Source organism: Phaenicophaeus curvirostris, chromosome 14 (genome assembly GCF_032191515.1).
Source record: "Phaenicophaeus curvirostris isolate KB17595 chromosome 14, BPBGC_Pcur_1.0, whole genome shotgun sequence".
In the NCBI taxonomy this organism is placed as follows: domain Eukaryota; kingdom Metazoa; phylum Chordata; class Aves; order Cuculiformes; family Cuculidae; genus Phaenicophaeus; species Phaenicophaeus curvirostris.
Window position 1 is genome coordinate 8,078,514 of NC_091405.1, and position 24,539 is coordinate 8,103,052.

At 36.6% G+C, this 24,539-nt stretch overlaps 1 protein-coding gene across 3 annotated transcripts in view; it reads right to left on the minus strand.

Annotated features, from left to right (window-relative positions):
• Positions 1-24,539, minus strand: part of BANP (BTG3 associated nuclear protein) — a 138,060-nt gene that overhangs the window by 91,058 nt on the left and 22,463 nt on the right. For all 3 annotated transcript variants that reach the window (XM_069868287.1, XM_069868286.1, XM_069868288.1), the window contains 3 exons: positions 13,167-13,289; positions 12,255-12,430; positions 2,297-2,536 (listed from right to left, as the gene is read on the minus strand). In XM_069868287.1, the coding sequence (XP_069724388.1) occupies positions 2,297-2,536; positions 12,255-12,430; positions 13,167-13,289 (539 nt within the window). The remainder of the gene's footprint in view (positions 1-2,296; positions 2,537-12,254; positions 12,431-13,166; positions 13,290-24,539) is intronic.

Sequence of the window (24,539 nt, forward strand, 5' to 3'; positions counted from 1 at the left end):
GCCACTGAACTCAACACAGCCGGAATCTTATTCTCACAACTTACAAGTCAGCCACATGCTCACTCACATCACAGCAAATTTATAAGCAGGCTACTGAAATCAAATTTCATTTGAATTTAATTATTCACAGTGATGACATACTAATTTATTACTTGAAATCATCATTTCTGGACCAATGTTGTTACTATTAAATTTGCTGCTTCATCAAGATTACATCCATTTTTTTTATTATTTGTTGCCACAAGATTCTTTTGAAGTTGCTGATAGGAAATCTTAAGAACCATTCAGCTACCCAACAAAGTATATGTTGATCAGATTAACATGGGGTGTATTTTTTCCAGAAGGCATACACAATCCCTAGTTTGTTATAGACTGGTTCCCTAAAGAAAGCAACACACTATTCAATGTGAAGGAATAAAGATGTGCTTCAGATTCCTAGATCCCAGACCTTCCAAAACATGCTTACATCATCAAAGACAGACAATGGTTTCAGCACCCACTGCTCAGAATACTGCTGCTTATGATCTGCTGCTGCTATGTTTCTGCCATTGCAGAACTTTTCCATCATGTCTATAATCCAATTTCTTCACAGTCAGAATGCCTCATATAAATGACAATCCCTAGCTTGAGCATTCAGTCACAGGGGAACATTCCTTCCTCATCCTCACGTTTTAAAAAACTGGTTCTTCCTACACAAATAGTTATAAATTCACTCGTTTGATTTGTGTTCATAGATTTAAGGGATGGGGAAGAGGGTTGCTAGTGACATGCTTCGACACTGGAGTACGGGAAGAAGTATATTAATTTCTTCATGTTTCTAAAACCTATTGTCAATAACAATCTATCTTAAGTTTAAAAACACAATGGAACAAGGTAATTTACACTGATGAGATTGATAGATTAAAAGGCTTTGGAGATCAAAGTTACTTTGAAAGATAATCTCCTTTAAAAACACATATTTGCAGTAGAAGCCTGAAGGGTTCACCTTCAGGTATGTTATGAGACAAAAACTGGCCTAATGCAGCAAACTGAATGGTTTCGTTGTGGCTGCCAGTTTCCCCAAGACAGCCAGCAAATTGCTAAGAACAAAAGCAGGTCAATAGGACTGCGTTTCCTCAGCTCAGTTCAGTGTAAAGAAAGCACAGCAGTCTCATCATCAATATTTTTCACGTTTTCTTCCGTGTAACTATCAAACACATTGCCCTAACAGAAGCATAAAAACAAAACATCAAATTCTTCAAACACCATTCCAAATAAGCTCTCTCTGGCTATGTTCTTAAGCCTTAATTGGCATTTCAAATCTGCAACTGCATACAAAACACTCCGGTACAACAAATTATTCCCACCCTACTAATCCACTGGTGACCTACATAAGATGTGACTATAAAGAACCTTTAAACAGTGTGATCAACTGGTATAGTGAAATCTATTTCGATTAGTAAAGTTGGTAATTTTTAGACTCTCTCTCAATTCCACGCTAACATTTAAATTTGTTCTTTCTTTGCACGCAGAGAAAAGGTAGCACACGAGAGCCATACACTTGTATCAGATGCTTGGCTGACTGAGAGGCCGTCACCTACCTCCTTTGCTAGAAAATATTTGCACCACAGAGCACAGAACAGACTTGGCTGTCTTCAATATATTCACTGAGTAATTCCCTACTAGAAGGCACCATATCATAGCAAGATGCACGCAACCAGATTCTTAACAACTAGTGGCTATGCCTACTACATTCTATATGCAAAACATATTTGATTCCCTTTAAATTGCCAAAAATTGCATCTTCAATAAAAATAATATCTAATCATTACTGCATAATAGCTTTAATAACCAAGAAACTCATACACACTGGAGCAGACAGAAGTACATTAGCATCACGTGCATTCCTGTTATGAATCCACAGACTTTATGATGCTTAATCTCTCCTTTTGTAGAGACAGCAAATTTCCTCCATCGCAATGTCAGCAAGTCTTTTGAAATAATACATGTAAGCAGGAAGTATAAAAATAAGATTCAAGAACCACACTGTTTTGAACAGTTGAACAACATTTAAATATGTATAGTTTGTTTTATTAGAAATCTGAATTCAGATTTCAAGATTGAGGAATTTCTGATGAACACATGCAAGAAGCTAAATCAAACGAGCCCATTCCTCTATAAACTAAAGCTAACAAAACATCTGTTTGGCAACAATACATACCCCATTTTTATATGGGATATAGTTTAACTGCAAGTAGCAGACAGTTTCTGCCTTATATACACAGTATAAATTCAGAAGTTTCAGTATTATACTCACAGCGTATTCCATAAATCATGAGAGGATCGAGCTGCTTCTTCCCATGCTTCCCCTGACCTGAAAGATTGGAGATGGCCTGAATTTCCCGGTGGAAGAGATAATCAAGCAGCGTCAGTGCCATCTTCTCAGCTGTGCGGCAGTTTGTGCTGATGTGCAGCATGTCAGCTGGGGTGATGGGGCAACGGACCCGCATCTCAGGATTATTTTCGTCTCCGAGCCATGTCCCATTGGGGTAATCCTCTAAAAAAAGAGATTGTGGAAATTCTTACTGTGGTACAGAATGAAACAGTCAGGTTCAAGTTACAGTCAATATATCTTAAATTATCATGAGCTCTCCCAGTTTTCTTCATAGCCTCCACAAACTTCTTTAAACTTTGACATGACTAATAGAGTCAATTTGACTAATAGAGTCAAATCCACACTAATGGAGACCAAAAGTCTCTGCCATTAAAGTTCTGGCCTACACGAGGAACTGGTAGAATTTGTCCCTCTGTCTAACTCGCTCTCAGATAACTTTTTGAAGTCTCTCATACTAGAGGCCAACAGCTGAAAGAGCACACTCTATTCACAGTGTTCCCATTCATCAAGTTAGTCATCCCCTAAAAATGAAGATTACTGCAACCTCATAACAGTCTTAAAATACAGCTAATTTCAAGGCACTAACAGCTTTTCACCACATTTTTCCCCAAAAGCATCAGATTAAAATGAGTCTAAACAAGATTATTAAATTAAGAAATTATAATCAATAGCAATCAGTAACTTGTTTAATCACTTAAAAAGAATATTCCAAGCAGTGACAATCATTCGAAATGCAGTCAGAGACCCAAATCAAAATTGTGGTCTTCCTTCAGATTTACTGATCAGTAGTCTACATTATTTCCTAAACACACGCACACACTTTACCAAGGAACAGGCTCAGCACAAAAATAATGAATCAATCACTAATCATGTGCTACAAGCATCTTTCCTTCCATTCAAGTATAAGGTCATTAGCAGCAGAATATATTTTAATGTTACCCACTGACAGAACTACACCTCAGTTCTCGTGTAAACACACATCTATTTTACACATAAAGAACTTCTTTTTTTTGTCCTAGACTCTCAGTTCAGCAGGAAAAAATAAGCTATTTATTTTAAGAGGAATACTGAGTCCTCACTTGAAATTAACATTTGCAGATAATGCCAAAACTTAGTGGATTCAAGACTGCAGAACAGGGTTCATAAGGATGACCAATCCCTACTGAAGTGGGGGATGCAACACAGGACTAGGATGAAACTTTCATTCCAGATAAAAACAAAATTTCCAGTACAAATCTTGACAGTGCTAACAGGAATTGGATGGAATAACATTCCAGTACTATTTCAGTGTTCACTGACACAGACCATTTGGATTCAATTTCAATGCTTGCTCAACTTTGTGGAGTAAAACAAAGCTCCCTGACTTCACAGTCGCTCAGCCCTTCCATACTAGAGCTTTACAGTACTTCACACTTGTTTCACACACCTCCAGAGTGGTAAAAACATGAACAAGTCATTCAATTACATGATTTATTCTTCATTAAATATCTTTAAAGTAGAGGTTTGAGGTACATACAAAGCCACAAATTCATGATTTCTGCAACCCTTCCAGTGACAAAGCAGGGTGACAGAGTTCAGACAGATGAGCATGTCCCTTTCACACTGAACAGGACCTCTGAGCAAGCAGCATCTTTATTTCCAAGCACTGGCACACGTCAAGCAGCCAGCACTTTACTAGACTACAAGCCAAAAGTATGCAATGAAATATAACATAAAAGCAACTCAAACACTAAAAAACACTTTTCCAGCATGACCTCTGGGCTGAGTCATACCACATGTCAGATGCAAATTTACTGCAATGAATAATGACGGTGTGAAACAAATGTTAGATTTTGCAACACCAATATATCATTATAAACATCAGATTATCAACTGTAATAATTTGTAAGGACAATATGTTTATTGCTGATGTACGTAGCAGTTAGTTTCTCAAGCTTTTTTCTGTTTAAATCAGAACTTCCTGTTCTGTTCTAAATATTTTTATACACTCACAATTTTTTTTAATACATATTTTATTTGAACCTTACTTTTTATCCTGCACTATGCAGTAGAGCACGCTAGCTGTTTTCTGCTCACAGTACCAGGTGCCACCTGAAAAATAAGGTGGTTCAAATTAATTATGACTTGGTTTTGAATGCCACCATGTCTGGCCTCACCACAAGTCTGGTTAACATTATCAGGGGAAACAACAGTATGTTCCTGAAGATAAATCAACTGTTTTATAAGAATTTGGGCAGAGCTGGCAAAGCAAAAACATCTCTGGATAAATGTGTGTAAGTTTCTTAAAAAAATTCTAGGAAGCCTAAGTAAATGATTCTGCATCCTACCAAAATCTTACTTCTTTACCAGTTCACAGAATTATTATTAGTTATTACTACGTATGGAACACCCTTCAGCTGCAGACACATTTAACAAATGCTTCCAACCCACATTAACTAAAGATTTTTTTCAATCTGCAAAATAATCTTTTTTTTTTTTTTTTTTTACTGGCACAGAGTCCAGAACATACTGTTTTTAACACATGCAACTGTTCTTTTATTGCTAACAGACTGGAAAAAAGACACTATCTTGTTATTCTGACCTGTGAACATAAAGGTCACATTAAATCACCTTTTGCGTTTTCCTCCTGCTTGAAAAATATCAAAAGAAAGGGAATTTGCTTTATAATCATTTTGCATTAAGTGGAACTCGCCTGACAAAAGTTAACCATGACTCTACTATTTCACTGGAGCTACTTGAGGGCACAAAAGCTAAACTATTCCTTATCGTACATATAAATAATTCCTACCAGCCTGCCAACACATCTGGCACTTTGAACAAAGTAAATATGAGATCAGCACCAAAAAAATGGTGTAAAAAGGAAGTACAGTGCCAGCTATGAGGGAGGCAGATCTGCTCTGAACAAGCAGTATGGTAAGGGAAATAGACTCAATAAGGAGAGAGGAAAAAAAAAAGACTAGGAGTTTGATGGAAGTTCTCTATGAACAATTAAGTACATAAATAGTATTGATTAAAGCCACATTGTTTGAAGCTGTTAGCACTCAAACATCCTTTTATACTTACTGTAATGGTTCTTTACATGTGCTATCAGGTATTATATGTAATATCTAGACAGAATCTAGATGAGTCAGGTTATTTAGTACGTACACTGCAATAGCCTAATACTGATGAGGACTCTACTAGGCACTGTACAACTAAACACAACTTCTTACAGTGCCTAAAGACTACCAAAACACAAATAATGCTAAAAGCTGGGGAAGAACAATACAGGAAGAACACACTTTTCTTAAAAATAATGAAATATAAATGCCCACACTCACCTGTAACTCAGTTAATCATGCATTTCGTTTTGTTTTACCCTAATGTATTTTTCTTTCCTGAATTTTCCTGATGACCTTGCTGCATTTTTAATGCATTTTGAGTGCTATGTGGAAAGGCATTCCCTGAGTTTCTTTAAACCAAATATTTTATCACCAATGAAGTGGCTCTTGATCATTTCTACTTCCAGTGTTAAAAGTCCTGACATTTTAATCTGATTTCCTCTCTGCACTCAGAAGCTCATTTCAATGACAGACTAATTTCTAGCTCCTCTTCAATGTTTTTTTAGAGATCAGAAAATTTGTCTTTATCTCAGTTCTACTGAATCCAGAACTAGTTTGGCTTTTCAATGCTGTTTTTAAATCTTTTTTTACTGTATTAAGTCCATTTCTTTTATCTCTCAACACAGCTGACCATTCCTCCGTTCCGGCAGGGACGTGTGAGAAGATGAGAGGCAGCTGGGGCTGCTACGCAAACAAGCATTTCTATGGAAACAGGACGAGCAAGCTTTACGGTTAGTATCAAGAAAACCTATGTCAAGAAAACAAAAAACAGACAAGAGTCACTGCGCCTCTCAGACTCGTTCTCGACGTGTGTGTATGTGTTTTCCCACCCAGGGAGATGACAGACACTTAACTGTTGCTCACATCTTTCCATCGGGCTGCACAACCCTAATTTGACACGTGAGCATTAGCAGTAAGACAAGAAGCAAAGCTGGGCTCCCTGCTCTCCCTAGGTGCTGTCAGTCATTCCTTCAAAGCAAAGAAAACCAAAAGGAAACACCCACCCACATAAACACTTGAATTAACACGTTCCATTATTCAGAGTAGTTGTGTTTATTTTACTAAAAAGGCTGGGTGTAAATCTGGCATCTGTAGGAGAGGGAAACGACTGGTAGCTGCAGCACAAAGGCAAAAAGATGAAATAACCTCAAAAAGAAAACTGAAACCCCAATTCCTAACCTAGAAAAATAAACCCCCATTTGCAAAGAAATTAAATAATATTTTGGCCAACGTGTAGGAGATTCTGCATCATCTTTTTAAATAAACTTCTCTCAATTAGCTGGAATTCTTTGCTCATGCAAGAGTTCACAGGGGTAGTGACTGACAGCCTACAGAGCCCTAACCTGTACCAACAATCACTAAATATAAGGAACACAGCAATAATCACACTATACGTTAACCTACAAACCTAGCCATTTGATTTAAAGCTTGCGCTAAAAGAAAAGTTAAAGAAATAGCTTTAAATTTATGTTCACCAAAACCTCCTTTCACCACAAAAAGCAGTCCAGACCCTGAGAGATCCGGCAAAAGGAGGCGTACCACATGTCCACAAACACCAGAGTCCCCGGACAAAGAACTGGAGCTTTTCACTTGACTATTCTCATAAGGAAAAAAGGGTTTCATTTCCACATAAATATAAAAGATAGACAGAAGAATCTCATGCTCCAAGTATGGTCTTCTGTGTGGCACAAAGGAATTGGCTAACAAACACAGTTCCAGTTAGCTCCAAAGCCCCTGTGGTTAGGGAACCAGGGCTACGAAACATTTTGAAAATACATCCTGCGCTCTCCTGCACTCAAGGTTTCTTCGCTTGTCCAACAGACAACACTCAGCACAGAAGAACATACAGCGTGCAGTACCAAAGCATGTTTGTCTCAGCAAATGCTCTGGTCTGCACAGAAGTCTCACCAGAGCATCAGCGACATCAGTTGTTTGTTAAAAATAAGGGCTCAGTTTCAGTAAACTGTTAAATCCATTTACTTTATGCATTATGGAAAGCCAGGACATTTATTCAACAGAAGTAGGAAATGAGAATTATGTGATCATCTGTAATTTAAAAAGAACAGCTAAAAGAAAAATTCAGACAAAATTGAGACTATGAAAATCCATGGACTTACAGGGCTTTTTAGACCCTTAGAAAATGTGTTTCATGTCAAAAAAATCAGATTTCTAATTTAGATTATGCCAAATTTCTTGTTTATTGCCTCCTTGTTATATTTAACATCACACAGTGGATCAGATTGTTAATTCCGACATCACTGTGCCAGATAGCTGGAAGAAACCATTGTTCATTTCTTTGCTCACAATAATCAAAAACGGGAAAAAAAAAATTAAAGCAACTCAACTTTGATAGTTTTCTTTGGCTTTAATAAGTCACTGAACCTCTCAAAGTCTCATCAGTGTCTGCATATCAGCTACATATATTGTTTTAAGACACAAAAAGTTTTCTATTTAAAAGTTCATTCTTGCTGTCTCTATCTGGTCATAAGGAGCTTGGCAGGAAAAGCAAAGTGCTGTAAATGATCCCGTAACATGAGACTTGATCGTACAGTGAGCTGGAAAATCCTACAGACAGATAAGCCTGGGACACATACAAATAGCTGCTTGGATTCACATTTGGAAAGCCAAGTCTGAGCACCATTTAATACTATTATTGTCAAATGACTGTTTCAGATGCAAAATTGAAGAAACAATACGTGCCTACATAATTTTCTTCGGAAAAATATTACCCATCCTTTAATTAACACACTATGTAGATCAGTTTTCCCTTATCTTCTCAAAAAATACGCATGTTTACATTTCAAATTCTGTATTTCCGATAGTCTTAAAAATCAGTAAAAGGAATGCAGAGAAAACAGATGTGATACAAAACTATCACATATGGTGCCAAACATCATATGTCAGTGTATCAACTGCAAAGTTCACTGAACCAAATTCTAAAACAATGGATCTCGCCTTTTTATTTATACCACTTAAAAACAGCTTTCATGGAGCTCTGCTCAAGAGCATTTCACATACTTGGGCGATATTAAGGACAGTGTGTTTCTTTCTCAGAAATTTCAAACATAGACATTTTAAAAATATCTGCCTTTAAAGCAGCAGGGCAATGCTGAACAGGACATTCTTGTACCACAAAGATGAGAGGCCCTGTTTTTTTTCCCTTCCATATTAAAAATAGGACAGTAACTCTATTGTGAAAGGTTTAAAAGGATAACATAATATGCAGTAATATTTTAGAAACAGATGCTCCTCTTGTTTGTATAGCAAGTCACAGATTAAATATCTTAAATGTTACCATATACTGAATATTTTTAATATCAGTATTATTATACTATTCCTTACATATTGAAACGCATTGTATCTTAAGCAACACTTAATATTAAGCAAAATAATGCACTCCACACCTCTTCTAGAGAGATGTGCAAGTATAGAATAATCATAGCACCTCTAGACAGCTTTTTCTTTAGTTGAACAGCGAGTATTCAACATCAGAGCGTTGTTGAGCTAAATTGAAAGAGCTGTTTAAGTTAATTTTTTTCTGTACATAAGCTGCATAAAAAAGTAAATTCTGTTCTACAAATACTCTAATAGGAAAATTTGAAGAGCGAGTCCTTGTAAATGTTTTCAAAATAGAATTCAACACCTTCAGAAGAAACAAAACTGCCTGATCAGAGCAAAACTTATTTATCAAAACAATTAGCAAATTTAACAGAAACTTGAAGAAGAGTGTTATTTTAAACTCAGATGTTATCAATTAAGAACATAAAAGGCTACTCTTAAGTGTTATCAATTGAAAACCTACTCACTACTCTTCCCAAAACTTACTTGTTCACAGCTACTGCAACCTGCTTTTCTTCAGCTAATGCTAAAACTCTTCCATTAAAAAGTTCAGACAAATACATTTCAGAATGTCAGAATATTTTTTAACAGATTTGTGGTGAGCATTAAAGTGTATACGGCTGCCAGGTTGTAGCTTAGTCAACTGAAAATCAACCCGTGACAGGATTAGAGTCACATACCAGTACTAGAGAATTCATTAAAGTCAGAAAACAATATAGGTACTTAGTATCATAGGTTTAAAATGTCTGTAATTCAAAACTAGCATGGATCTAGTGTCCCTCACAGTTTGTGTGGGGTTTTTTGTGCTGTGGAAGGCAAAATCCAAAAGAATGCAATAAATTTGCAGTAACTAGGAACAAGCAGATCATTAATGGTACCTATAACACGGATGAGTGTTTTCAGTTTTCTGTAAAGCAAAAGAAAGGATCAAACCCTTGCTCAAAGAAAAGAGAAGAGGCCTTGCTGCATAGGCACAAAGAGGAACATACAATTGCAGATGGAATAAAGTCACAGATAGTAAAAACCCACCCTTATTCCAGAGCATTAATGGAACCAGGAACTGGGCTCTATGTTTCTGTATAATTATTTTTCAGGACTATAAAGGCAATAACACTACTATTTTGTAAACCACCACATGCAATTAAATGCTCTTGAAAACAGCCAAGCAGAGAGCCAACGGTGCCTTCCTTTGTATAAATCTGTTTTTCTGAAAATATCCACAGGTCAATGACAAATCCAAAGTCAGCTAAAGTCCAATTTTAAACATGGTTTAGTTTTGCTCTCAGGACACAAGAGGACAGATGGGGTCATACTGGAAACCTGTTGTTTAGTCTCAGTCTGTAAGGGCTGAAGGATGCTATTCTCAACCCCTTCTATTTTACCACCAATCGAAATTCCTTTGAGCAACTCAAAGTCACTCAGAATTCTTATACAAATGATGAAAGCAAGCTGATAGGTGCTGTAACTCTTGCCTTTCACTGCTGAAGAAAACAAGCCTGCACAACAGACCTATTCTTCTTCATCACTTCCTTTATTAATAATTTAATTTCTGTGACATGCTGCAGCCTGGTTCACTTAGCATTCCTTCTGTGCAAGCAGTCCTCTCATCACCATGAGGACAGGCAGAGGTAGGTGTGGGGGATTACTAATCTGATTTTCAGAGCATTCATCAATCTCAGAAAGATTTTTAATGGATGAGTGTTCTAAAGGTCTGAAGAAAATCAGATCTGAAGACATTAATGGATTAGCTGTTTCTTCAAAATTTACATATACAACAACGGCATAAAAGGCCAACATCACATTTGTCTGTGCAAATCTGTGCCAAACAACCAAGTCAAAAAGGGCATTATACAACAAATAACTTCCTAATATTAGAAACTTTATTGTTGGCAGAGCTCACGCAGAGCCGTATGAAATATTATAGACACCACAAAGAGTATATTTTATTTCTATTTTCACATGGAAACATCAGTGCTCTCTGCAATCCGATCATTTTTGGAGAGGTACTCCCCAGACAGCCTCTGTCTCCTTTAATTCCCCATTGGCTCAAAATGAAATACCTTTTGGAAGCAACTCTGTGTCACAACATACATACAGGACAGAACCCAAAAGCTCTTTCTTATATACATATGTTCCATGAGTATCCATAAAAGCCAAAGAATCCTAGGTTCACGTGCCTTAGAAACAATCTTTGGTACATGAGACTTTGAGTAGACTGACTTCTGAAGTTTTCTAAGTATCAAAGTTTTAAAGCATCTCGTTGAATTGTTAGCAATTCTGAATGCACTCTTCGAATGCAACCTTTGAGTGCACTCTTTAAAGCTCCCTTTCAGGCCATCTTGAATTATTCCTCACCACTAACTGTATCCTAACCTGTTCGTACTCAACATGCTTTTACCAATGGCTGGAAATCATGCAGAAGAAACTAAATCACTCCTGAATTAGAGTCCTTCTGTTTCATTGTCAGAGATCAAAAAGACAACGCAATTACCTCTTAAGTACAAAGGTCATCTCTTAAGTGCATTCTGCTGCAACCATTCTTCTCTGGTACATGAACGTAACTGCCACAACCAGAATAACACTAAAGTAAATGTTCAATAAATATATTTTTATAGTAATTAGGAAAGCTATTAAACTGAAGTCTAGGATTCAAATTACATTTGCATTAAAACAAAAACCACTGATACTTTCAAACTAACAATAACACATAATTTATATGTTATTTTCACCTAACACAGTGTCCCTTATATCATCTTGTTTGTGATTAAGATTTAGCAACTAACATTCATTTCTATGTTATGTACTTGGAAATACTGATTATCTTTATAATGCTAATCTAAGATACTTAGATTTTACCACTTTTGATTTCTCTGCCCAAGATCTAAAGAATTTTCAGAAAAAATTGACACTACACACTAACCTATTAACAGTCTGGTTTTAATATGAATTTCCTTATAAAAATTGTTTACATTGCTAAATAACTATTTTACATTTTTAAGAATTACACAAGTAGGCTGGCATGCTATCAGAGAAGGGATGGACTAGCAGATATTATTTCTCAAAGAAGTTATTTACTTTCCTGAAACAATACTTCAACTTAGTGACAGGGAATCCAGCGGGTTGCATGTTGTACTTTAAATAGTGTAAACTACAAAGCTCCACTGTTATAGTAGGTCTAACATTTTAAATTTTACAAGTCATTTAAATGAGCTGTTCTGCCTGTGAAACAAGTAAATAAATAGCTAAAATAAATAATCAACCCCCCAAACCAAGCAACCAAACAATTCATTCCAATTCATTCACTCATATCTGATGCTTGCTGCACCGTCTAACAATTCAAGATTGGATCCATGATATAAACTCTAAAGCTTCCAGTTGAATCTTGGTTTATTCCATCACTACATTTAATTTTTTCAAGCAGCCTTACAGTCTTACCATACCTTCGGAGTTCAGCGTAATAAGCGTGACATTGTTCCCAATACTTTGGCTTCCTATTTGTCCACTGTTGGAAACTGAGTCACTGGCCTCAGAGCCACTCTCTCCATCTTCATTGTGACTGTCATCATGCCCTGGAACTTTCACCACTATGGTGTTCTGCCTGCGTCCAGGAACAGCACTATGGAGAAGAAAAGTACATAACTTTAGGAAAACACAAGTCTTCATCAGAAACAGAATTGTTATAAGGGAATCAAAACCATTAATTGACTAAATTAACTAAACTGTAAAAGCATACTCCTTTACACAAGCCTGCTCCTGTTTATATCTCAGAGCCATCCAGCAAAATAAAATGGCAGGAAAACAAGAGAAGAAATAAAAAATTTTAGAAGCTGACTTTCTCAATTTGCACCAACAGTTAAGTCTACAACCAGGGTGCAAACCAAAAGAAGTTCAGTAACTTATAAAAATATATTATTTAAGAACACTTTCTACCCAGAATTTCCAGTTCCAAATAATTTAAAGTTTGCTTTAGACATTACCAATTCTAACAAGCCTTACTGGGCTGCTGCATGTTCTTTCTTTTGCTGGTTAAATACAAGCTCTCGTCATGTTCCCAAGTGATCATGCATCCACGTAAAAAATATGTAGCTATGGGCATGCTTTCTTGCCAGCTGTCAACTAACATTGAACAAATCCCAGACTGCTCTAGATGATCTCTTCCCATGAGGAGTGAAGCATTTCTCTGTACCTTTATAGCAGATACAAGGTTTCCCTAAGTAGAATTGTTAGGTGTTCCCCCCAACCCAGTGCTACCTAGAACAACCCTCATTTGGCACTTTGAATTGCTGCAGAGACTGATACTGATCTGTCAAAGGATGGAAGGAAGGGGGAGGATTCCTGCAACTGCTACTGACTTGCTCAGGATATTTTCCAGAGAATCCGCTGCTCTGCTCAGTGGCTCCTCCTGCCCAACCATCTTGGCTACAATTGAATTCTGACGGTCATTGTTCAGTATTACTGTGGTCTGAGGGACAACGCTACAAGACAAAAATCAGAGGAAAGTGGAATGTAAAAGAGTAAACCTTATAAATAATACATTAACACAGTCCTACAGTTTAAATAGCCTACTTAAAACCAGAGACTGTCTCTAAGCTTTGCTCTCTCTCCCAGCACTGTGGTTATGTATCAAATGCTAAAGCTGGTAATCCATCGAATTTGACATCTGTACCACTTCAAGTACTCAAATACTTTCAGAGGATGGATGGCTTCAATGGAATTATATAAAAGTCCACGACCCCGGCAAAGCAATAAACAATTCATCAACTCAAGAAACACAGGAGGAAGTCTGAGAATCACAGCTCCAAAGAGCCACCAAACTCTTGTTTTGAGAAGTCTGAGAGGGAGCATTTCTAAGTATACTACAGCAAACTTACACAGTAATGCATCATTTTTAGTAGGATAATTCCTAGGGGAAAAAAATATAGATATATTTATTGCAAAATTAGATGATGAGCTTAATTAAAAACTCTGTACTGTTTTCAAGGGCTGAGGGCAGGCAGGCATGAGTGCTACCAGGGGCATAGGAGCAGAAAAGGGACTAACTGTAAATTTAAATAACGACAGGAGTAAACTATTTGTTGTGTCACTTAGCATGTGAAAAACCAGAAAGCCTTGTCTGTCACCTACAATGACAGTGTAGAAGAGAATAACCACACAAGCTCACAGAGAAAAACATACCAAGTCTGCCCTATAACACAAAAGTAAACCCGAAGTAAATAATTGTCTCCAGCATGCAGCTTATCCTCTTATTTGGTTTCACAGTCTATTACAATTATTCCCACAATATTACTCAATTTTCTGAGACATGGTGTTGATATTTAACACTGTTGCCACTGTGTTCCTGGTAAATTTAAGGAAGCAACTTAGAAGAATATTCGTATTTTAGTGACAGAGAAGGCTTTCTTCTTCCTCTTTTCTTCCCACAGTAAATGGTCCATTATTGCTTTTACTGGTCCAACATCTTACACAAAACTCATGGTCATTCATTTTTCTTAACTGTATTCTTTGGCTAATTGTTGAAACACAAATTAAACAAATCTGATGACAGCAACTCTGTTTATTTCAGCTGTAGCAGAGGGCCTGCTTGCTTGAATATTCATGTGTTTACATAAGACTTTAAGGATCACAATATCCATCATTAAGACCTAAAGAAAAGACAAGAAGCTGTCCTAAGAGCTAACAATAAATGGATCTCAACTTTGGCACAGATAAAACTGTTGACCACAATTTTTTTGGACACAAAAAGCCCCAAGGCCTAATGCCCAGCCCTGCTCTTACAGTAACTGCATCTGTTGCTAGGATTCCTCATGGACCACCAATGACCTATTGGACTGCAAACCTGGAGAAGCTCTGGAAGATGTCTTTCTAATCACAGACAAGTACAGAGTGTACTACAGCTTTTTCATATGTATGTGAAGTTTGAATTGTATTGAGCAATAAATGGGGGGTTGCTGTTGGGTTTTCTTTAGTTTTTATCTAGAGTTTAAGGGTTTATGATGCTTTCATAACCACCTTTACAACATTTTCTCCATTACTAAGAGGAAAAAAACCACACACATTTCTTATCTTTTAAGAAAAACACTATTTTCTCGATGCACTGCAATTTTTAATAAACCACACCAAATACTTGCCAAAATACCAGTCCGTGATGATGTTGGCAGTCATCCCCCCCAGCCTAGTAGCAATACGTGTTCTCCTTACATTTCCCAAATTGTCCAAATTGCTACAGTTGAGGCTTTTACAGACCAGTTAAAAATATTCAGGAATTTTACATTTCCTTTTAGGCATTGTTCTTTATCACCATGTTTCTTGCAATCACTTCTCAATCCCTGTTTAAAATGTCACTTACCAAAGCTTATTTTTAATGAACACTCTGAATAATTAATTTCAGCTGTAGAGATAAATGCAATAAAATTACATTTATAAAGTCCTTAGGATTTTGCTCCTATTAAGTTCATATTTGAAAAAGAGTCTTAGCACTAAAAATTGACATAAAATAAGGAAGAGGTTGGGGGGAGGGGGAGGTTGCTGCCTTTTTTCTTAAGAGTATTAATTTTTAAGGAAGACAATCTGGAGAGTAAGCCAGATGGCATATAGCTAATTTAAGCAAATTCAGAATAAGGAAATACTTTAATACAACCCACTAGCACAGATTTATCCCCTCTTCAATGCATCAATGCACATTCAAGATCCCTTACTTCAATGCACTTCTTTTTTCAAATTTACCCCTAAACAAACACCCATGAAAAAAACACCATCTCCTCTCTAAGAATTAACTTTTCCCAGTTAGCAAAGCAGACTATCAACAGGAAAAAATCTACCTGCACAATTGTTTTGGGAGGAGCCACTGACTAAGCACTAGCTAAGCTACCATTTTATTGACACATATTTTATTTTCCAGGCTATATAGTGTGAAGGCAAACCCAGACAGCACAGGGAAACCTCTGTAAGAAGCCACAAAGCCTGTCAAATTGTTCATTGATTGTTTTACATTTTAATATGAACTGTTATCAAGTTGTAAAGATTCAATCTATAAAGCAGTTTGGAGAGAAAACTGTCACACAGATAGCACAGCATTAGAGAACAGCCAAAATAAGCATTTGGAAGTGTTCAACACAGCACAACAAAACATACAACCCCCAGTTAACCTTTCTTAGTGATTAACCTGCCTGAGTAGGAATTGATTGGAAGGAAGAAAGAACAGTAAGAAATTGCTGAATTTACATGAAATTAAACAAGGAAATCTATGCAAAGTCAAAATAGTCGGCCAACTTGACAAATTCCATCAGATGAAATCATTAAAACTTCTTACAGCCCAGTGTATCCTTATACCAGATCATTCTAATTTTTTTTTTCAGTCTGTACATCTTATAGAGAAGATTAATCAAGTTTAAACATTACTTATTCACTAAAACAGAGAAAACAAAAAATCACGAAGAAGGAGGAAAGCTTCCGGTATTCATTCAGATCCCAAATGAAGCAGCTCTTTCTGTAAGCACTGCCAGTGCTATGCTGATGAAGAAGATGGAAAGAAAATAGTAAGAGGGGTCAGGGGGAGTGTCAGAAACGCAGTGTTATTGTACAGGCTACAGTACTTTCCATTTGGGTTCACGTATTCCTTTCCCCATAAGCACTAGAACTTGCAGAGTCTGGCTCTGCCATTTGCCTATTCTTGGACTCCTCAACTTTGTAAGAAATTTAAAATGCAGGCAACCTAAAGATATTAAATTTAGGGATTTTTTTTTTAAATGTAGCTTACCAAAGAATCTGTTAAATGACAGGTTAAAATATTTCTAACAGAATAAACATACCAGATAAAGATCTTCAATCATATAAATTTAGCTTCTGCATTTTTTTTAACATAAAAGGTTGTTTAATATTTTGCATAAGAAAATTGCTGCCAAAGGCAGTTTTCAGTGTGGAAAACGTGTGAGTCACATATGATCATTAGTCTTAACTGCTGGTTTTTCATTGCCAGAAACCCGTCAATCACTCAGAATGCAGCCAATGACATAAAAGAACTTGGCAATACCAGGATCACCATCTCCGCCCCTTCCCAGATGAGGTTTTCATTTAGAAAGAGAGAAAAATAAAGCAAAAGGAACTAACTGACATTTCTGTTTTCTACAAGGTACAAGATCAAAAGCATTTCTCCAAATGGATAAAAATTACTTGTGGAAAAACTCAGACTGAAATTTTCAGACAAGAAGCTATTCTTCTTCTTGTTTTCCTAGACACACTAATATAGATGAGTTAATGGAATATTTATAGCAGTGCTCGACAAGGTAAAGAAAAGAAAGAAGAGAGTCCTCTGTTTAGACCATTTCTGAGCATCCTTCGCACATGTGAACTGCAAGTAGGTAAATAAGATCTGGGAGACAGAACTCAGCTTAGAGACAGGCAGCCAGCCACATCCACGTGCACTGTTGCTTCCTGTCTACAGAATATAATACTGTGTGGTCATTTCAATGCCCACACAGGGTGTGATGCTTATCTGTGAGGCAGGGCTCCCGAGGATACCATTCTCATCTTCCTCCAGTTTACATATTGGAAGGAGATGCAGAAAGAGAGATCAGGAAGGCAGGAGATGGGAGTTACAGCTGGCAGACTGCTTGTACTAACCAACTCCTGCCAAACATAGCCTTAAGGAAAGCAAGTCTGGGAAAGAGGCCTTGAACTCTAGTATTTTCCAGTTTACTGCTGGGGGCTAACCAGAGGGCTTCAATGTATAACTCATGTATGTGTGGGGGCTCTAGAACATTATTACAATTAGTCCTGCCATGAAGAAAATCAGAGTGTTTTTCAAATTATACAGAAAAAGTGTGGTGTTTTCCTCACTTTTTTTTTTCCCTTCTTTTTTATCTTTCACAAACACTTGTGTTCATCTGTAAGAACAGACACACTCTGGATCTTTTCATCACTATTTAGGAAGACAACAATAAAACGCTCCTTCCTCTCGATGACCACCTGCTTCCTTTGCCTTCTGCACATGCAGTTAAGACTCCCTATCCAAACAGGAACAAAAAAAATTACTTTTGCATTTACACTAGGGTATACATGAACAAACCCACAAACTGGCAAAGCATGCATGAAATTACATTGGATTTATGACAAATAAAAAAAAAAGTTAATGCAGCTCCTTCTCACAGGAGAGAAAAAACTTGCCAACAACCAAACTACCTGCCAGGATAAAGACCTGCAGGACACCTGCTTTAGGGTAGAGCACTGGATGGGCACTTGAATAGTTAAAGTTTTAACATCTTTAAACTGTGCACTCGCCAAGTCACAGCCAATTGCCAGAAAAGCAGCAGTGTTATCCATCATTTTCAGTAAGAGTTCAGTCATCAAAAATTATCTTTGGATTCCTTGCATCTGGAACATCACATAAGAGCAGACATTATAAAGATAGCATTAATGATTAGGTCCTGTAAAAAGACAAGCCAAAGTACACCAGCCATCACTGGAGCGAGATTCATAGATCTGAGCACTGAGAAAGCTGTAATCAATTTATATTAAAGATAAAGTAACAATATGTTTTAATAAATGGTGCATTTAACAGTTTAGGAATATTTAACATCAAATTTTCAGCTCAAGAGCCAGACACATTCCAAGTTACAAAATACATTCATGTAGAGTTTATTGTACTCAGTCTTACCTACAGAGAGAGCCTCCGAACTGGCTGACAATCAGAAAGACATGAATTACTGGCTTTAAGACCAATTTTATCAATCAGTTTTAAAAGCTGTTAAAATCTGTTGTGGATCATTCTACTCTGAGAAAACCTGAACACCTGTACAACCTAGTGTAATCATTCATACATGACAACATGTGTTTCCAACTATTTCTATTAAAAAAACAGACCTATCAAACATAATTCATAGAATCACTGAGGTTGGAAAAGATCTCTAAGAAAAGTCCAATCATCAGTACAACACCACCATGCCTACTAAACCATGTCCCCAAGCACCACATCTACACAGTTCTTTAACACCTCCAGAGATAATGACTCCATCACTGCCCTGGGCAATCTCTTCCAGTGCTTCACCATTCTTTCAAGTAAAGAAATTTTTTCTCCTGTCCAATCTAAACCCCGCTGACACAATTTGAGGCCATTTCCTTTCATCCTAACACTTGTTACCTGGGAGATGAGACTAGAACCCAGCTCACTACAACCTCCATTCAGGCAGTTGTAGAGAGCCCATCCTCAGCCTCCTCTTCTCCAGGCTAAAATATCCCAGTTTCCAACTAGTTCACCAACTAACCAACAGTCAGATGGTGCTAGAAGTGACTCTTTATTAAAGAGTGACTCTTCAAGCTTGTTACTTCAGGGGGTTTAAAAACACCTATATGTGTACACAAGCAACTTCACATCCCAGTGTTTGTTTGGGGTATTGTTTGGGTTTTTTTAGAAAAAAAAAAACCAACAACTTCTCTTATTTCAAACACAACTGAAACTCCACAAAAATTAAATGCACACAGAGTGAAACACAGTCTCAAAAAACCTTTTGGCCTAAGCAGATAAACAAAACCAGCAAAACCCAGTATATCCAGGCCATGTGCAAGAGAGAAAACTAGGACTGAAAAATACTTTAACAGAAACAGCATTAGTTATTAGTCTTCCGCTCTGGATTACGACAAGACTAGGACAGATCATGACTTATAATTAACAGGTTAATCCAAGGTTTTCTTGCTTTTCCTAACTACCCAACCAGATACATACACACTTGCCACCACACATACATTTTTATACAAAGTCCAAGGATGCTGCTGCTCTGAGAGCTGCTGAACGTTTAATTTCCACAGACCCTGAAGGGATGTTAAAGGAACACCACTCTTCAATTTTTACAAAGAACACAATTTTAAAAGTGATTAGGAGCAGATTTCCTGTCTCATACTCCACCCTTCAATATGGAACAAAGAGACTGAACTAAAGATATGCAAAAATGTACAGTTCTGCAAAAAGGAAAAATTCTGTTTGGAAAGACATTCAGATTCCAAACTGTGTGTTTTACGTTTGGAAATGTATCAGTTAAATAGCATCTGCTGCCAAATAAAACAGATGGAAGACTGGCTCTTTGCCATCTCACCAAACTCACCAAGACCTTGCTAGATGTTACACTGTTTTATCCTTTTGAAGCTCTGAATCCATCCATAGCTCTCTTCCACCTTGCTGAAAAGTAAAAGGAGGGCTCTCCAAAAACACTGTAGATCATTTCTTTTAGAACTATACTACAATGTATTATTTTCCATAAGTAATGAGACCATTTGGTTTTGCAACTTTGAAAAATACTATTACTGGTATTTTATGCTGGTGTAAAGTGGTATGCAAATTGTTTTCAAACACAAACTTAAATTTCTATCATTTCCAATGGAACATGAAAACTTGCCCCCTTTAATCACAAATTGATTAGCTCCTCTCCTCTTCGGTCATTCATTTTGTCACAGAATTAAATACTGCAACTTATATGGAAAGTTTTCAGGGAGTGCTCTTACTGCTGGATTTATCAAACTCCCAAGCATTTCCAGAGACTGTAACATTTAAAAATACTTCAATTGTCCAAACTGGAATCCAAAAGAATATACAAGGCTTTTCTGCCCCCTTCTGTTTATTATATGCTTGAAAAATTACTTCTTAAAATACACAGTACGAACATATTCTTCCACAATCCAGTGTACTGCTTCAAATATATTGTGATTTTTAGAGTTTCATCAAAGTATAATCCTAATAATCACTATCATCCATATTACAATATTCAAGAGGTAAAAACTGTCCACTTCCATTAAATAACAGCAATTCTTTGCAATTGTTGCTGTAGGAAAAAAGAAGAGCATGAGCCACACAAAGGCATTTGTCCTGAACCAAATTTCAAGTCATGCTCCTTTTACATATATTTCTTGAACGCAATAGCTGGCTGTGCTCGTGGAACCATGGAACTAAAGTAAATGTTCTGCCCTCCCCAAAATTCATCTAATACAGCCTTATGGGATTTGGCAAGGGGGCAGGTTAACTTGCATTTTAATACTACTATAATCAGTCTTAAAATTTCTTAGACACTAACTACACTAGTAAACATCCACATAATCTATGTATATAACTCAAAGCCTTTTTGATCCCCATGTGCGCTTTTCTCTTTCATTCTCAGAGACCCTTACAATTAAAGGATGTTGATTTCTAAGACGTCTTGCACAAGAGGCAAATTCTGTGCACATTCAGTTCTCTTGTTTCTTTTGATTATTATTAAGGGCAATCTATCGCACCACAAGGGACTTCACACAATTGTGTTTCTGTTTTTTTTTTTTTTTACAAAGTGAAAATAAAAGGATTCACTAACATCTCAGACACAGAACAAAGTTCCTGTGTATTAGCTAAGCAGGAATAAATAAACTGTTTACCCACATGTGGTTCACAGCAAGCAAAAATGACTTCCAGTACTTTAAACCTCCTAATTTAAAGGCTTCCACTCTTGTCATGGGCTAAGAGGACCAACTAAGAAAACTTACTACACAATTATCTGACAAGTAGAAAATATAAGCCTTGTCACTCATCTACAACACTGAAGCCTTGTCTAAATCTTGAAGTTTATTACCTAAGACTTTCTTTTCAGCATATATTGCTGAAATTTGTAGCCAGCATTACATTTAAGAATTCAAAACTTTATATTTCTGAAAGATCATTTCTAATGTTTTGTCACAAGCACATTTTAGACACCATCACAATTAAAAAGATCCAAGCCTCACATTTTGTATCCATTTCTCAGGCGTAAGTTATCAACTGCTAATTCCTAGGCTCTCATTTGAATTATTTCACTATTATAAACAATATTTCATCAGAAACCATTAACTTAAGAAAAATTAGACTTGGGAGAATTAATCAACACAGTTCAAATGTTGGTCAGTTTGAAAAGTTTTATAGATTAAGCTCCATCCTATCCATGCATAATTTATTGAACCCTCCAAAACACAGATGAAATGTTGGTATTGAATTGCTATTTTAATTCCATAACTGACCTTGCACTCTCAACCTAAATGTAATCTGGAAGTTATACATTGTTTCTGAATTTATCAAATCCCAATAACAAGTTACTAAATGCTTGGCTCCTCAATATCTTAGTGCAACAATAATGGAATGCAAAATTCCAGTAAGAACACTGCAGTACAGGCTTCTTAAACCCAAGATGCCATTTCTCCTTAGTCTTCTGTGAATTTTAACTCACAATAGTGAAAGGAGTAAATGTTACATCTTCACAAATTGATGGTTTGTAACAAAAAAATGTTCATTTCCTGAAGGTCTGTAACAAAACCTCCAGAGAGACAACCAACACAGCAAGCTTAATTTCAAAATATTTAAGTATCCAGCATAAATGTCCAAAGTATGAACTGCCACTGTTTGTTGCATTGCTGCTGTAGATATTGCAGGATACAGCAAATAATGATAAAAATCAGTCAAGAGAGTTCTTAATCTATTTCAATATAAAGTTGTATTGATCGTAAGTATGAGTATGAGGAATTGCTGAAGTCGACCTAATTTGTAGCAGGTGCTTCTACAGCAAATTCATGTTTCAATGCAGGTAAATTAAAAATATATAAATTATTATTCTTACTGCTAAAGCAGGACTAGAATGAATTTCAAGATGTTGAGGTTGACAAGTTCTTGTGACAAATTAGGAAACTCTGGAAAGCACCATCATGTTTTCCAGGGAATCTAAAATCAAGCTGGTTTCTTTTTTCATGCCGCAGCCAAAGAAACTAATGCTGTGCAGCTCTGGATAATAAAAAAAAGGGGCTGACATCTAATCAAATAATTCCTTTATTTAATTAGTTCAGTTTCATAAACTAAATTTTTGAATGCAAGACAACCACAATTCTCAGATAAACATATTTGGGTTTTTCATCCAGCCACTTATATAGTTCAAGCCACAACAATTCTTCCAGACTAAAATCCTGCTGATGAGCTGCTGGCATTACAAGGCGACAGTAGCTCATTTCCTTCATTTAAAAAAAAAAAAACCCCATACAAAACATACTTCACACATTCAGCTTGAAAATGAGCACAAGTGTGTGTGTGCATGTTTATACACAATGCATATGTAAAGCTTCTTTATCACTTGCTTTACTTTTAAAAAACAATGAGATAAAAGAACAGAAAGAAGGCCCAAAAGACATGAAAAGTAACAGCACTGTGGAGACCAATCGATGCAATCACACGTGGCATTTCAAATTCCAACTCACTTAGTCAAACTTCCACTTTATCAGAATTCTTTTCATCAAAATATCGACACTTTGCTTGTACTTACATGCTTCTTCAAAAAACTTCAGATTCTAAATAAACTTTTAAAATTCATAAAAAGGGGTAAAATCCTCCAAAACCATGAATTTTTAATTATGATCTTTACATTTTGTTAATATTGACTTTGTTCCCTACCTGTAAGTGTACCTGAAATGAACATGGTGAAAACAGATCACAGATAATTGTGCCATTTTCTTTCAGTGCTTTCCATGCCCAGACATAAACAGACTGGACTTGCATGAAAGAGCTATTCACACAGGGCAGCACAATCACCCTCAATTCTTCACAAAACAAACCCTTTAGTTTTAAACAGAACTCTTATTGGCTGAAGCAATGGACATGACACTTGAACTGGTAATTTAAAATAAATGTTAGCACACAGCACCATTGACTGATGACAGAAAGTGTCAGGGAAAGGCTGGTAATTTATTGATACCACAGGGTCCAGTCCAAAACAATGACAAAAGTTCATCTGTGTTTCTGTCAGCCACTCCCAGACTTGGAGGTTTGCACTGAAGGCTGAGCTGGATGAGGCTCTAACCTAGTACTGTAGGATAAATAAACCTGGCTTGCTTATAGAAACTGAAGAGAATTTCTGAAAACCTGATGAACTCCAAAGCTTCTCCAAATAAAATCTTTCTAATACCTTCCAATTAACACCCCAAACCACTGACAGTATTTTCAAGACATCATCTGTAACACTCCACTCCCTCTCACCTTCTAAAACATGGCTTAATTTTACATCTTTTGCTTAACTGCCTAGAGGACTGAATTTGCTTCCAGTGAAATATTTTTTCAGGCCTAGAGTTCACTGCTCACAGCAGGCAGAGTAACATACCTGCAACCTGAAAATAAACTATATACCATACATCTTTCAGGACACTATGTTCCTCAATACGTGCTTTGTCTCAAACTGGCTACTTGGGTAAAAAAAATTGAGGGTCCTGCAAATTGAGGGTCTTCAGACCTGAAAAGGGTGGGTGTCCAGGAAAGGACAATTAGCTCTTAACTTCAATTAAAAGTATTAACAACTGCCACTATTTACTGAAGAATTACTATTCTTTTTAAAAGCCTAGATGAGCATAGTAAGATAGTTTATTACAATCCATAAAAATGCAACAAAAATAGCTGTTCAACACCTGATAACATGAAATTAGGTTGGGCCAAGAGTCTTGTAACTCACAGAAAAAATATAATTACAAAAACCTGAATTCTAGATATTTTGTGTTTTATACCAATACCTTCATAATATTCCTTTAGTTTTGCTTGTTTTTTTTTTTCCCTAAAGGCTTTCTGTAGGAGCAACAATAGTTTTTCTAGCTCCAGAAGAACTGACATCGTACGGTTCTTTCCACCCCCTTCCCCCTGCTTTATAACTTCATTTAACACCACCTCAGTTCTCAATTTTGCATTATTTGACTACAAAACCACTTGTAAACAC